At 43.8% G+C, this 16,792-nt stretch overlaps 1 protein-coding gene across 1 annotated transcript; it reads right to left on the bottom strand.

Annotated features, from left to right (window-relative positions):
* Positions 1 to 2,057: 2,057 nt before the first annotated feature.
* LOC123412092 lies at positions 2,058 to 4,655 on the bottom strand. The gene is made up of 4 exons (XM_045105038.1): positions 4,527 to 4,655; positions 4,304 to 4,441; positions 2,753 to 3,085; positions 2,058 to 2,342 (listed from the first exon to the last, which is right to left on the bottom strand). The coding sequence occupies exons 1-4, from the start codon at positions 4,530 to 4,532 to the stop codon at positions 2,280 to 2,282; spliced, it is 540 nt and encodes a 179-aa protein (XP_044960973.1). The 5' UTR covers positions 4,533 to 4,655; the 3' UTR covers positions 2,058 to 2,279.
* Between the last annotated feature and the right edge of the window lie 12,137 nt (positions 4,656 to 16,792).

Genomic DNA, 16,792 nt, shown 5'->3' with positions numbered 1-16,792 from the left:
ACCTAACAACATCTCAAAGGATTTTATTTGTTGAAGATTTTTATCATTTTTGTTTATTTTTTGAAGATTTTATCATTTTTTGTTTATTTTCTACACAACTCAAAGTATCAAGGTTTCAAACGAAAACCCATCTGCTACAAAAGCATTTTTTTAAAATTAATTGAACAGTAGATTTTTTTTGTGCATTAAATATGCACCATACTACAACATGTTAAAATCTACAGAAAGAACTAACTAAAAATAATAGTAAACAACAATTAAATGACTAAAATAACTATATAAGCAAAACAATATTTCTTTAATTAAAATCCTAATTTAAATTATTCTAAAAATAACCAAATAAATCTTACTGTGACAACAATCTAACACATGAGTGGGAGCAAAAAGAATTAAATTAAAAACTATTTGTAAACTCAAGTTATTCAAAAACTGGGTTTGAAGCAAATTTAAACAAATTCAAATTTAAATCATTCAAAATTGAAAACTAATGGCACAAACAGAAACTAGACAAAATTTTGAATCTAATGCAAAAAGAATCAATCAAAAACATCAAATATCCTAAAAGATATAAGCAATTTAAAACAGAAACTACAAACAAGAATTTTAAAATAGAAAAAAAATCTGAACACCTAAAGGTCTACCCTTTAGTCTCGGTTCAAGACACGAACCGGGACTAAAGCCTCTAAACCCTTTAGTCCCGGTTCGAAACACGAACCGGGACTAAAGGTCCAAGACACGAACCGGGACTAAATCCTCCAAACCCTTTAGTCCCGGTTCGAGACACGAACCGGGACTAAAGGTCTCATTTGAACCGGGATTAATGCCCGACCGACACATTTACCGTTCGAACTGGGACTAATACTAACATTAGTCCCGGTTCGTAAAGAAACCGGGACTAATGTGTTTTTCGAGCTGGGACGAAAGCCTTTATTTCTACTAATGTCGCGTCCTCGTTTCGCAGTCGAGTCATGACTTGGTCAGTGGAAAAGTGCTTGTTGGAAAATTCGCGCTAGTTCCTTTCCATCCGTAAGGTCCACCAAGGGGGGGTGGCAGTGCTCCAAATCTCATTGTCAAGCGGTTGTAACAACGATAGTCCATGATGCCATTGCTACCTCATAGAGCCGCAAACCATCATTGGCATGTTATGAAAAGGGGGACCAAGATTTGTGATCAGCTTTGTCTACACCGCCAAGGAGAAAGAGAAATATGCTAGCTAGTGATCAGCAATCTCGTCTAACTGGCCACAAAGCCCACGTTTTGGATTGCAAAAAATATGTTTCTTTGTCAGACCGTGAGGGGTCAGACACCAGCCTGGCACCACAAGCCATGGCAACACCTTAGCTCGAGAAGCCTTATTGGCCACCTAGATCAAAGAAATATGGATCTGCCCCTCAAACATCATCCTGTGTGCATACCTTGTCATGAACTCATCATCAGTCGTCCAGCTCCAACACAACAAAGCATGTGCATCTGCATTGAGCACGACGTTGTGTGTGATTTTCAAAGTTCACATAGCCCATGTAGGGGTTTGGGATTAAGGATTTGGTTTGACACGGCTGGCCCATTTTTCACTAGCGATGAGGTTTTTGCTTGACACAAAAACCCATTTGTCACCAGTGATGAACAGTGCCGTGAACGGAGACCTGCCTGGTTGAGTGTGCAAATTGCTTTGGAAGGACAATGTTGATGCATGTCCAGTGACACTGGACAATTGTACACCTGCATTGTGTGCAACTTCCATATGAATTCCTGAGGCATCCTATTCTTATAGATCACATCTTGCTACTATTTTGTGCATATTTGTGCTGCTCCTCACTCACATAATGCCAATTTGTATCTCCTCATGGCCATTTCGGTGGATGATTTTGTTGGTATATACTCGCTTCAGATAAGTGAGTAGCTTGGACGTCAACGCTTTACCTACCATGACTAGAGAGGCATGTGCAAAAGAGTTGGCGCAACATCGAGCCGATGGCATCAATGCATTATTTCCGCCCATGAAGAGGAGATCACAATGCTAGTACTATGGGCATGTTCCTTCTCCATTTCAGGAAATATGGCATACACTAGTACAATAAATCTTTATAAATCAAATTGATCAACTTGGGAGTTTTGCTCATACATGAAAGAATAAATGAAAATACATAACCTATATATAAGTCATCAACCCACCACTACCATCTTACATAGTTACATTCTCAACGACGGGGAACCACATCATGCAATTCATCCATCGATTCATCAAAAAATGTATCAATATGACCCTTAGGCGGTATTCATTAGGCGAAACAGTTGAGGCCACAACACCTCATTAGCAGGCTCCTCATCCACGTCCAACCCTTCTGCAATGAAACAAGATAATTAGGCGTTGCTATAAAAAACTATAAACATTAGCGGTATTTGACAACTCATAAAGCTGTTTAGAAAATTTCCAGTCGTTTAATGCAAATCCTTTTACTGACAGAAATCGACTAGTGAGGGAGTATTTTCAGTTAATTTGTTGCAAAACTGGAGTTATACGTCCATTACATTTTTATATATTTTTCATCAAAAAAATGTCTTTGTAGGTTTGGAGTTATATATTGTGTTGTGAAAGTTACAATCCTGAAGTGCATATATGATGACCGGCCATTTTTCTTTAACAACTCGATTTCTTTCTTGTGTTGAAAACTTCCTGAAATCTATAAAAAAAGAACTTCCTGCAACATGCGATGCAATCATACTCGTGCTACGCAGAAGATTAATTACATACCCGTAGTGGCTTGGCGCAGGGCATGTCCGGTGGGACATCGTAGAGATCATCGTCAACAGCCTTGGCTGCCGCGAAGGAGAAGGGTTCCATTGCCGAGTGGGGGGCAGAGTCATGGACCCAGGTTTGCCTCGCCACCTTGTAATGCATCCCCATGGCGACGCCGCCACTGTCGTAACCATTGAATTCATGCTTGAGTGATTTGTGAGCCATGACAGGCTCGAAACACTGGTTGACGACGGCCGCCGTCCATCCACCGGCGTCGCCGTCGCCAACGCCGTGGTTGTTCCACTCGCCGAACGCAGGGACGCGCCTTCTGCGACCTGCCCTCGCTCTCTGCACAAACGTAAGTAAGCTGCCGTCAAGCAAGAGACCATGAAAAGCTAGCCAACACACAAGATATATACACACGTAAGTAAGCTGCCGTCAAGCAAGAGACCATGGCCGCTGGACCCTGTCTGGATCATGGGGCTACAGCTAGTTTGAGCTGGCTAGGGCTCAACTAATCCTTAAAGTATCAAACACATGAGCTAGTTTGAGTTAGATTAAAACTAATACATAAAAAAACTATCCCTGTGAGAAAGTGCTAATTAGAGCTAGTTGTGGTGGGGCCCATAAAAAAACATCTTTTTCTCCCTCACCGAGCTGCATAGGATATTATCCATTCGTCCTCTCCTGCTTCCTCCTGTTCTCCTCCTCCCGCTACCCCGTGTTTCCCTCCATGGCCAACCCTATCCGCCCCCGTTCGCCCACCCCCTGCCGCCACGTCCGCCTTCATCTCGCCACCTCCGTCCCCCTCTAGCCCGCCGGCCCCGTTCGCCTGCCATCGCCGGCCCCTTCCACTTTCATCACGTCGCCCCCCCCCCCCTTTCCTCCTCCAGTCCGTCGGCCCCGTCCGACTCCATCCCGCTGCCCCTGTCCTCTTCCATCCCACCGGCCCCGTCCGCCCGCCACCGTCGGCCCCTTCCGCTTTCGTCCCGTCGCCCCGTCCTCCTCCAGCCCATCGTCCCCGTCCGCCCGCCACCATCATCCAAACACCACAAAAGAGACAAATGATTGAAAAAAAAATTATTGTCAATCTAACTGTGTCATCCAAACACCACAAAAGGCTAGAATTAGTTTAGGATTTGTTAAAGTTAGAAACTAACTCTAACCTCTAGCCAAGTTAGAGTATCCAAACAGGGCCAGTGTGATAACAAGAGATGCAGGGAACAGGGCAGTGTCCTGTGTGGTGTGCTTGGCAAGGAATGCAATGTGGGGCCCGCACAAAAGCTATAGCTCTGTACTATGCATGCACCGGCGTGTACTGGAGTACTAGTCAGAGGACAGCTGACTCTTGACCCCGCCTGCGCGGACTTGGTTGACAAGAAATGCTACTGCCGTATGCTGCAAGCCTACGAGCCATGTTAGCTTCCAGACCAAGGATCCATTGGATTCAAGATTTGCCAGCCATGCCCGTACGTGGATGCAAATGAATTTGGAGTCGTGTAACACATGACCCTACTAGCAACCGTACCGTAGTACTCTATGTGGATCGAGTGTATATGTACGCACCTTGCAGGGTTTGTGTACGGGGAACTGGGCGTGCATCGCAGACTCCAAGCGCTGGGCGAGCACGGACCAGTCGTCGCCGTCGCCGTCGCCGTAGTTCCATTCCCCGAACGCCGGTATCCCCCGGTACCCCCTAGCAACCTGCGTAATACACACGCATCAGCCATGGCAAGTCAAAGCAAGCAGCATGGGCACGACCAGCTCTTGATACTGAAGCCATATATACCTCCATTGGCGTGGCTTGGAGATCAGGAGATTGTGCCGCCGGTGACTTGCTCGGCTTGGCCAGCCGAGCACACACAAGAAAAGAGTCTGCGAGTGAGTGATAGAGCAGAGGTGCCTGTTGACTCAGTGGAGGCTGCGGCTCGATGTATTTATGGGGAAGAGTGTGTGGTGTGCTGAGGAAGGAAGGAAGACAACCGACTTTGAAAGCGGAAACTTGGAGGAGAGGGCAAGGCAATGCAAGGGTGCGCTAGAAGTACATGTTCTGGTCGGGCTGATCCCGGGGGTTGTGCACTTTCTTAGTTTATAAACATTTCGTCGGGTTTATTAGAGCAAGTACAATAGAGCTGAGTCAGCTGATTATAAGAAATAAAGTAGTATATTTTTGCTTAGTTGGAGGAGAGAGAAGAGAAGAGAGAAGGTAAGCAGGCTCTTAGTTAAGAGCCAGCTCTAGCACATGCTCCTAGGCACTTTGTGAGAATGAAATGTGGGTCATATAATAAACAAGTAATACACTCTTCTAACCAACTATTGTACATGTTAGCTATAAGATGGGCTATAGGTGACATGGCATGAGCTTACAGCTGGCAGCCGGCTCTACTATTGTACTTGCTCTTAAGAGCAAGTATAATAAGGTACAGTCAGCAGTCTGTAAGGATTAAAATACTATATTTTTGCTCAGTTGGATAAGAGAGAAGAGGAGAGAGGAGGGAAGCGGGCTCTTCCTGAAGAGCCAGCTCTAGCACGTGCTCCTAGGTGCTTTGTGAGAATGAAAGGTGGGTCATATATGATAAAAGTAGTACTCTTTTATAGCTAACTATTATACAAGCTAGCTATAAGATGGGCTATAAGACTGTTTATAGCCAGCAGTTGGCTATACTATTAACCATGCTCTAACGCTCGCCATAGTGGGAGTAACTTAGGTAGTACTTCCTCCGTTTCTTTTTAGTCCGCATATAAGATTTGGTCAAAATCAAACTTCATAAACTTTAACTAAATTTATAAAACAAAATATGAACATTTATAATATGAAATCAATATTAGTAGATGCATAATGATATTAATTTTCATAACATATAGGTTTAGTATTATAGATGTTGATATCTTTTGATATATATTTGATCAAACTTTGTATCACTTGACTTTGACCAAATCTTATATGCAGACTAAAAAGAAACGGAGGGAGTATCATGTACTTGAGACTAGCAAACATGCTTATGTGGCACACAATTAAAGATGAGAGAGAGGTTTAGAGTAAAATAAGCATCTAGTATGACACATACTAGTAGCAAAGCATGACACTAGTATCTGGTTAGAGTAACATGTTAAATGCTTTGCTACTAGTATGTGTCATGCATGTCAATAAATGAGGTCATCTATGATATTACTCCTACTTTATGATACTATGCATTATGAAGGTAGTATCATACTCCCCCGTTCCTAAATATAAGACCTTTTAGAAATTCCACTATGAACTACATACGGATGTATGTAGTCATATTTTAAGATGTAGATTCACTCATTTTGCTCCGTATCTAGTCCATAGTGCAATCTCTAAAAGGTCTTATATTTAGGAACGGAGGAAGTACAATAGTATCATATGCATGATACTACTATATGATACTCCCCACTATGGCCAGCCTAAACACAAACTGGTGCAATGACTAGCTGCCTTTGTGGGCCCCATCCATTAAAATAACTACGGACAGCAGCGGACCGTTGACTAGTGCAGCATCTAGGGATGACAAGCCTTTTCTAGGATAACAACATGGCCGGTCAATCGCTCGACGGATAAAACCGGCCACACCAACCCTCTTCCCAGATCTCTCATTCCCCTCGCCGCCACCGGCAAGCACCGTCGGGCAAAGACCGTGCGGCGTCGGGCCTTTCCATTTTGAGAGAATTCCTTCTATGACACTACTCTTAAATTTGATGCTTATGTGACACTCCCAACTTTTTGCTTCCTTCTATGGTCACTTGTGTAAAAATTATGCCTCACATGACACTGCCGTCAGTTCTGTTAAATCGTTCTGTCACTTTTTACCCGTCTAGACCAAACTGCCCCCGTTTGACTCGATCTAGCACCCCCAGCCCAGCCTTCCTCACGTTACGAGCAAACCAGAGCCCACACCCACACCTCATGCGAAACCCTAGCAGCGGCGGCGCGGCTGTGTCACCGGAAGGCACGGCGGCCGAGGGCGCCATGGAGCAGGCGGCGGCAGATGAAGAACCAGGCGGCGCGACGGCTGAGGGCGGGCAAGGCGTGGCGGCCGACGGCGTCATGGAGCAGGCGGCGGCTGAAGGAGAAGCAGGCGGCGCGGCGTCGGAGGGCGGGCAAGGCGCGGCGTCGGAGGGCAGGCAAGGCGCGGTGGCCGAGTGCGCCATGGAGGGCGGGCAAGGCGGGGCGGCCGAGGACGCCATGGAGGGCGGGCAAGGCGGGGCGGCCGAGGGCGCCATGGAGGGCGGGCAAGGCTGGTCGGCTTGGCAGATTGGCAAGAAGGGTGAGTGCTTCGAGCTTGTTTTGGAGTTTTTGAAGATGCTGAAATTTAGTAGCAATGTGTGGGCTCTGTATGCTGAAATTTAGTAGCAAGAAGGATAAGTATGGAGATCTCTTTAGTATGCATAAATTTAGTAGCAATGTTTATGTATTGCTCTGTGATTTGCAGGATGAATCCAGAAAAGGTAGTGCAGATGTTGATTGCATACTGTGATCCCTCCAAAGAAACATATGAGCATGTTCAAGCGGACAACAACACAAACGAGACCGATGATAGTTATCTTTGCAACCCAATCCCCTGAGAATGAGCATGTTGGTATTGATGAGGAGAAAATGTATTTGGAGAAAGAACCTATGCCTCTAAAATTGGTTCTTTTTTCTGGTAAAGAGAAAGACAAAACCAATGTTTCTGAGGATGGTAGCGAGGATGGGAGCGAGGAGGAGCCTGAAGTAGAGGAGGAGCCTGAAGTAGAGGAGGAGGAGTTGCATGAGCCAGATCATGCCCCAAATACAGAGTATGACCAGCAAGACCCTCCAATGACTGTAGGATCCACATATCCCAATATGGATGTGTTTAAGTTGGCTCTTTCTCAGCATGCAGTCAAACGTGACTTTGAGTATAACACAGAGAAGAGCACACAACGTAGGTTAAGGGTCTATTGTAAAAGAAGAGATGAAGATGATTGCCCATGGAGGATACATGCTTCTACAACAGCTGATAGGCGTACTGTAATGGTAATTGTCTAAGCGTACTTATTTCTGAATATATCTTGCATAAATGTTGAGGAGATTTTAGCTTACTTGTATTCCTCTTTTGTAGGTGAAAAAAAAACCTTTTGACCACGATTGTTTTAGTACGAAAAGGAAAAAGAAAGTGAGGAACGCAACTAAGTTCTGGATATGTGAAAAGGTGAAAGATTGGCTCATTGGAGATGCAACTCTAGGAGAAAAGGAATTGCGACAAAAGCTGAAAGAACACTACAAGATCAAAATCCACTACAAGAGAGACTATATGGGTAAGCTACTAGCCTTGAAGCAACTATACGGTGATTGGGATAGTAGTTTTAACAACTTGTATAGGTTTAAAGCACAAGTTGAAAGTTGCTGCCCTAATAGCATAGTACATATCGACCATCATACCATAAATGGTAAAATAAGGTTTAGAAGAATTTTTGTTTCTCTCAAACCTTGCATAGATGGATTTCTTAGTGGCTGTAGGCCATATTTAGCTGTGGACAGCACCTTTATGACAGGCAGATTCAAGGGGCAATTGGCTAGTGCTACTGCAGTGGATGGCCATAATTGGATGTATCCAGTTTGTTTTGGACTTTTTGACTCTGAAACAAATGAAAATTGGATATGGTTCATGCAATTGCTAAGACAGGCCATAGGATCACCAACAGGTTTAGCCATATGCACTCATGTTGGCCAAGCAGTGATGACATGGGTAAAAGAAGTGTTCGCGGAGGTAGAACATAGAGAATGTATGTTCCACTTGGTGAGCAACTTCAAGAAGAAGTTTACTGGAAAAGTATTTGATGACCACCTATGGGCAGCAGCTTACTCATGGAACCCATATATATTTGACAAGAATTGGGCTGTAATGGAGGCAATAAATGTTGGAAATATGCCCTAGAGGCAATAATAAAATGGTTATTATCATATTTCCTTGTTCATGATAATCGTCTATTGTTCATGCTATAATTGTATTAACAGGAAACAGTAATACATGTGTGAATAAATAGATCACAATGTGTCCCTAGCAAGCCTCTAGTTGGCTAGCTCGTTAGTCAATAGATGATCATGGTTTCCTGATCATGGGCATTAGATGTCATTGATAACGGGATCACATCATTGGGAGAATGATGTGATGGACAAGACCCAATCCTAAGCCTAGCACTAGATGGTATTGTTCGTATGCTAATGCTTTTCTAATGTCAAGTATCTTTTCTTTCGACCGTGAGATTGTGCAACTCCCGGATACCATAGGAGTGCTTTGGGTGTATCAAACGTCACAACGTAACTGGGTGACTATAAAGGTGCAATGGAGGCAGTAAATGGAGGCAGTAAATGTTGGAAATATGCCCTAGAGGCAATAATAAAATGGTTATTATCATATTTCCTTGTTCATGATAATCGTCTATTGTTCATGCTATAATTGTATTAACAGGAAACAGTAATACATGTGTGAATAAATAGATCACAATGTGTCCCTAGCAAGCCTCTAGTTGGCTAGCTCGTTAGTCAATAGATGATCATGGTTTCCTGATCATGGGCATTAGATGTCATTGATAACGGGATCACATCATTGGGAGAATGATGTGATGGACAAGACCCAATCCTAAGCCTAGCACTAGATCGTATTGTTCGTATGCTAATGCTTTTCTAATGTCAAGTATCTTTTCTTTCGACCGTGAGATTGTGCAACTCCCGGATACCGTAGGAGTGCTTTGGGTGTATCAAACGTCACAACGTAACTGGGTGACTATAAAGGTGCACTACGGGTACCTCCGAAAGTGTCTGTTGGGTTGGTACGAATCGAGATCGGGATTTGTCACTCCGTGTGACGGAGAGGTATCTCTGGGCCCACTCGGTAGAACATCATCATGAGCTCAATGTGACTAAGGATTTAGTCACACGATGACGTGCTACGGAACGAGTAAAGAGACTTACCGGTAACGAGATTGAACAAGGTATAGGTATACCGACGATCGAATCTCGGGCAAGTTCTATATGGACAGACAAAGGGAATCGTATACGGGATTGATTGAATCCTTGACATCGTGGTTCATCCGATGAGATCATCGTGGAGCAAGTGGGAGCCACCATGGGTATCCAGACCCTACTGATGGTTATTGGCCAAAGAGGTGTCTCGGTCATGTGTGCATGTCTCCCGAACCCGTAGGGTCTACACACTTAAGGTTCGATGACGCTAGGGTTATAGGGAATTGTTATACGAGGTTACCGAAAGTTGTTCGGAGTCCCGGATGAGATCCCGGACGTCACGAGGAGCTCCGGAATGGTCCGGAGGTAAAGATTGATATATAGGACGGATGGTTTCGGATACCGGAAGTGTTTCGGGCATCACCGGTAACGTACCGGGACCACCGGAGGTGGCCCCGGGGGACCACCGAAGGGGGGCAACGACCCCGGGAGATAAGGTGGGCCGAGTGGGGGTGGGAACCAGCCCCTAGGTGGGCTGGTGCGCCTCCCCACTCAGCCCATTGCGCAAGGGAGAGAAAAGGGGGGGCAAACCCTAGGCCAGGTGGGCCTAAGGCCCACCAGATGGTGCGCCACCCCCTCCTCCCCCCTCTGGCTGCCGCACCTCCCATCTGGGGGGGCTGCCGCACCCCCTAGGGTGGGAACCCTAGGGGTGGCACCCCCTCTCCCCTCCCCCTATATATATCGGGCACTTTTGGCCATTGAGGGACACGGTTTTTCCCTCTCTCTCGGCGCAGCCCTGATCTTCTTCCTCCTCCTCTCCGCCGGTGCTTGGCGAAGCCCTGCCGGGAGACCTCGTCTCTCCATCGACACCACGCCGTCGTGCTGCTGGAGTTCTTCCCCAACCTCTCCCTCCTCCTTGCTGGATCAAGGTGCGGGAGACGTCACCGGGCTGCACGTGTGTTGAACGCGGAGGTGCCGTTGTTCGGCAGTAGATCGGAATCGCCGCGAGTACGACTCCATCAACCGCGTTCTAGCAACGCTTCCGCTTAGCGATCTTCAAAGGTATGAAGATGCTCTTACCCCTCTCTCGTTGCTGGTATCTCCATAGGAAGATCTGAATATGCGTAGGAAAATTTTGAATTTATGCTACGTTACCCAACAGTGGCATCCGAGCCAGGTTTTCTATGCGTAGATTCTATGCACGAGTAGAACACAAAAGTTGTGGCCGATGATTTGTCAATTTTCTTGCCGCTACTAGTATTATTATTTTCCGGCGGTATTGTGGGATGAAGCGGCCCGGACCGACTTTACACGTACGCTTACGTGAGACTGGTTCCACCGACAGACATGCACACCGTGCATAAAGGTGGCTAGCGGGTGTCTGTCTCTCCTACTCTAGTCGGATTGGATTTGATGAAAAGGGTCCTTATGAAGGGTAAATAGCTTTGGCATATCATCGTTGTGGCTGTCACGTAGGTAAGAAGGCGTTCTTGCTAGAAACCCAAATCAGCCACGTAAAACTTGCAACAACAATTAGAGGACGTCTAACTTGTTTTTGCAGGGTTTGACATGTGATGTGATATGGCCAAAAGTTGTGATGTTGCATGTATGATGTATGAGATGATCATGTTATTGTAATAGGTTTCACGACTTGCATGTCGATGAGTATGACAACGGGCAGGAGCCATAGGAGTTGTCTTAATTTATTGTATGAGATGCGACGCCATGTGCTTACTACTTTTACTTCATTGCTAACGGTTAGCTATAGTAGTAGTGATAGTAGTAGTTGGCGTGACGACTTCACGGAGACACGATGATGGAGATCATGATGATGGAGATCATGGTGTCACGCCGGTGACGATGATGATCATGCGATGCCTGAAGATGGAGATCGAAAGAGCAAAGATGATAATGGCCATATCATGTCACTATATGATTGCATTGTGATGTTTATCATGTTTTTCATCTTATTGCTTAGAACGACGGTAGCATAATAAGATGATCCCTCTTAAAATTTCGAGAACGTATTCCCCTAAGTGTGCACCGTTGCGAAGGTTCGTTGTCTCGAAGCACCACGTGATGATCGGGTGTGATAGATTCTAACGTTCGCATACAACGGGTGTAAGCCAGATTTACACACGCGAAACACCTAGGTTGACTCGACGAGCTTAGCATGTACAGACATGACCTCGAATACAAGAGACCGAAAGGTCGAACATGAGTCGTATGGTTGAATACGATCAGCATGAAGTTGCTCACCATGGTGACTAGTCCGTCTCACGTGATGATCGGACACGGGTTAGTCAACATGGATCATGTATCACTTAGATGACTAGAGGGATGTCGATTTAAGTGGGAGTTCATACTTAATTTGATTAAATGAACTTAATTGTCATGAACTTAGTCTAAAAGTTGTCTTTATAAATATTGTAGATGTCCAACGTCAACCTCAATTTCAACGCATTCCTAGAGAAAAACAAGCTGAAAGATGATGGTAGCAACTATGCGGACTGGGTTCGCAACTTGAAGCTCATCCTTGAAGCAGCTAAAAAGGCTTATGACCTTGATGCACCGCTAGGTGACCCTCCCGCTCCCGCAGCAGCCCAGGACATTCTGAACGCCTGGCAAACGCGGAGTGATGACTACTCTCTGGTTAGGTGTGGCATGTTATACAGTTTAGAAACGGGGCTCCAAAGGCGTTTTGAGCAACACGGGGCATATGAGATGTTCCAGGAGCTGAAGCTAGTTTTTCAAGCTCATGCCCGTGTCGAAAGATATGAAGTCCCCGACAAGTTCTTCAGCTGTAAGATGGAGGAAAACAGTTCTGTCAGTGAGCACATACTCAAAATGTCTGGGTTACACGGTCGTCTGACTTCACTTGGAGTCGAACTTCCGGATGATGCTATAATTGACAGAATCCTCCAGTCTCTCCCACCAAGCTACAAAGGCTTTGTGCTTAACTACAACATGCAAGGGATGGAGAAGACCATTCCCGAGTTGTACTCGATGCTCAAGTCTGCAGAAGTAGAAATCAAGAGAGAGCATCAAGTGTTGATGGTCAACAAGACCACTAGTTTCAAGAAAGGCAAGGGTAAGAAGAACTTCAAGAAAGACGACAAAGCTGTTGCCGCACCCGGTAAGCCAGATGCCGGGAAGAAGAAAAAGAACGGACCCAAGCCTGAGACTGAGTGCTTCTATTGCAAGGGAAAGGGTCACTGGAAGCGGAACTGCCCCAAATACTTAGCGAACAAGAAGGCCGGCAACGTTAAAGGTATATGTGATATACATGTTATTGATGTGTACCTTACCAGCGCTCATAGTAGCTCCTGGGTATTTGATACCGGTGCTCTTGCTCACATTTGCAACTCAAAACAGGAACTGCGGAATAAGCGGAGACTGGCCAAGGACGAGGTGACGATGCGCGTCGGGAATGGTTCAAAGGTCGATATGATCGCCGTCGTCACGCTACCTCTACATCTTCCGTCGGGATTAGTTTTAAACCTTAATAATTGTTATTTAGTACCAGCTTTAAGCATGAACATTGTATCAAGGTCTTGCTTAATGCGAGACGGCTACTCATTTAAGTCAGAGAATAATGGTTGTTCTATTTATATGAGTGATATGTTTTATGGTCATGCTCCGCTGGTGAATGGTTTATTCTTGATGAATCTCGATCGTGATGTTACACATATTCATAGTGTGAGTACCAAAAGATGCAAAGTTGATAATGATAGTCCCACATACTTGTGGCACTGCCGCCTTGGTCATATCGGCGTTAAGCGCATGAAGAAGCTCCATACTGATGGACTATTAGAGTCTCTTGACTTTGAATCATCTGACACATGCGAACCGTGCCTCATGGGCAAGATGACTAAGACTCCATTCTCAGGAATAATGGAGAGAGCAACCGACTTATTGGAAATAATACATACTGATGTGTGTGGTCCAATGAACGTTGAAGCTCGCGGTGGTTATCGTTATGTTCTCACTCTCACCGATGATTTGAGTAGGTATGGGTATATCTACTTGATGAAGCACAAATCTGAGACGTTTGAAAAGTTCAAGGAATTTCAGAGTGAGGTTGAGAATCAACGTGACAGAAAAATTAAATGTCTACGATCTGATCGTGGAGGAGAATATTTGAGTCACGAGTTTGGCACACACCTAAGGAAGTGTGGAATCGTTTCACAACTGACGCCGCCTGGCACACCGCAGCGCAACGGAGTGTCTGAACGTCGTAATCGCACTTTATTAGATATGGTACGATCTATGATGTCTCTCACCGACTTACCGCTATCATTTTGGGGATACGCATTAGAAACTGCAGCATTCACTTTAAATAGGGCACCGTCTAAATCCGTTGGGACGACACCGTATGAACTATGGTTTGGCAAGAAACCTAAGTTGTCGTTTCTTAAAGTTTGGGGCTGCGATGCTTATGTGAAGAAACTTCAACCAGAAAAGCTCGAACCCAAAGCGGAGAAATGCGTATTCATAGGATACCCTAAGGAAACTATTGGGTATACCTTCTATCTTAGATCCGAAGGTAAAAGCTTTGTTGCCAAGAACGGATCCTTTCTAGAGAAAGAGTTTCTCTCGAAAGAAGTAAGTGGGAGGAAGGTAGAACTTGATGAGGTAATTGCACCCCCTCTCGAACAGGATAGTAGCGCAGCGCGGGAAGTTGTTCCTGTGGCGCCTACACCGACTGAAGAGGAAGTTAATGATGATGATCATGAAGCTTCGGATCAAGTTACTACTGAACCGCGAAGGTCCACAAGGGCACGCTCCGCACCAAAGTGGTACGGCAACCCTGTGATGGAAATCATGTTGTTAGACAACGGTGAACCTTCGAACTATGAAGAAGCAATGGCGGGCCCGGATTCCAACAAATGGCTTGAGGCTATGAAATCCGAGATAGGATCCATGTATGAGAACAAAGTATGGACTTTTGGTGGACTTGCCCGATGACCGGCGAGCCATAGAAAATAAATGGATCTTCAAGAAGAAGACTGATGCAAACGGTAATGTAACCGTTTACAAAGCTCGACTTGTCGCAAAGGGTTTTCGACAAATTCAAGGAGTTGACTACGAAGAGACTTTCTCTCCCGTAGCGAAGCTGAAATCAGTCCGAATCATGTTAGCAATTGTCGCCTTTTATGATTATGAAATTTGGCAAATGGACGTCAAAACAGCGTTCCTTAACAGGAACCTTAAGGAAGAGTTATATATGATGCAACCAGAAGGTTTTGTCGACCCTAAGAGTGCTAACAAAGTATGCAAGCTCCAGCGCTCCATCTATGGGCTGGTGCAAGCATCTCGGAGTTGGAACATTCGCTTTAATGAGGTGTTACCAACCGGGACTAAAGAAAAAATTTCAATTTTTTTAAATCAAATTTTTTGAATTTTTTCCGATTTTCAAATATCTGAATTATCTGATAATTTAATATCTAATCACCCCTACCCACTACTTCAGCTTGGAGATCTCATTTCAAATCGTCTAATTTTCCGGTCAGTCAACCACTCCACTTATTTCAAATCGTCTAACTTCTTGGTCGGTCACACATCCTCTGACTGCTCCATCCCAAGCACGCTTAACTTTCGAGATGTATCTGCACTACTTTTCTAGTGTGCACTTGTTGTTTTCTTGACAATAGTAAGCTATCAATCCTATTAAACCTTACGTCTTGATGTCACATGATTTCATTTTTTAAATGCCAAACAATTACTAAAATAACAAACAATGATTAACAAACAACAATAATTAATTTAAAAACTCAAAAACATTTCAAAAAGGCAATACTTTCAAAAAAAAACTCGAAATAATTCTCAAAAAGCTTTAAAAAATCGAAAATAAATAAAAGTTCAAAAATAAAATAAGTAATAATATTGAAATTTAATGAAAATAAAACAAGTAATAATATTACTTTATTCATTGTTTGCCATTTATTCATTTAATATGGATCTATAAATCGAAATTCAACAAATAATATATCCATTATTATCAGAAAAATGTGAGGACTACAAATATGACATAATATTTTCTTTTAAATAATAATTTCTACAATCTGAATTTTTATTCTTTTCGAATTTCAAAAATCTAAAATAATTAAAAACATTTTAAAAAATAAACTACTTATTCAATTAATTTATGTTACATGTATCATATCAATCCTATCAAGCCCTTGAGCATGATGTCACACGTTTCACCATTTGAGTTTGAAACTGTTATTCTAAAAAATAATTATTATTTAGTAACTCTAATATTTTCAACCTTTTGTAACTTCGTTTGTTATTTTCATGTGTTTAATGGTTTTTTGAGCTATAAAACTAAAAGAGCTAAACAAAATCTACTTTTGATTAAAACACTCATTTAAAATAACCTAAAACTTATCAAATTTAATATAATGATAACACATACTAATATTAAAGAACAGGAAAAAGAATCACTCAAAAATCTATTTCTAAAGTAAAGTTATTCACAAAGTAGTGATTCACACAAATTTTAAAGAATTCAAATTTGAAAACTACTGGCACTCACAGAAAGTTTATAATTTTGTGACCTAAAGCAAAAAGATTCATTCAAAAACATAAGTATTTTAATAGTTATTTCAAATCTAAAAAACAGAAATTGTCCTGTTTAGAAAAACAAAACAAGCCAAAAAAAATAGACATTTAGTCCCGGTTGGAGAGGTCCCTTCCCGCGTGAAATTTGGGCCGTAAAAAAAAGACCTTTAGTTCCGGTTGGTGGCTCCAACGAGGAACTTTAGTCCCGGTTACACACACCAACTGGTACTAAAGGTGGTAAACCCTTTAGACCTTTAGTCCCGGTTGATGTCTTCAACCGGGATTAAAGGTCTCATTCGGAACGGGACTAATACCTACCGAGGTTCATCCGACTAGGGGACCGGGACTAATACTCACATTAATCCCGGTTCGTAACGCGATCGGGCCTATTGCTCCGGTCCGGTTAGGACGAAATCCCTGTTTTCTACTAGTGACTTATCAGCCATGTCTGATGGAGTTGTGTGTGTTTGTTGTCGTTTGTTGTCGAGATGAAGAAACAAGTCGTCGGCTCATGGCTGCCGAGATGAGCAGACGCAAATGCGATC

This window comes from Hordeum vulgare, chromosome 7H (assembly GCF_904849725.1).
Source record: "Hordeum vulgare subsp. vulgare chromosome 7H, MorexV3_pseudomolecules_assembly, whole genome shotgun sequence".
Lineage (NCBI taxonomy): Eukaryota > Viridiplantae > Streptophyta > Magnoliopsida > Poales > Poaceae > Hordeum > Hordeum vulgare.
The sequence above is the reverse complement of the archived record's forward strand: the minus strand, read 5'-3'. Positions and strand labels throughout refer to the sequence as shown.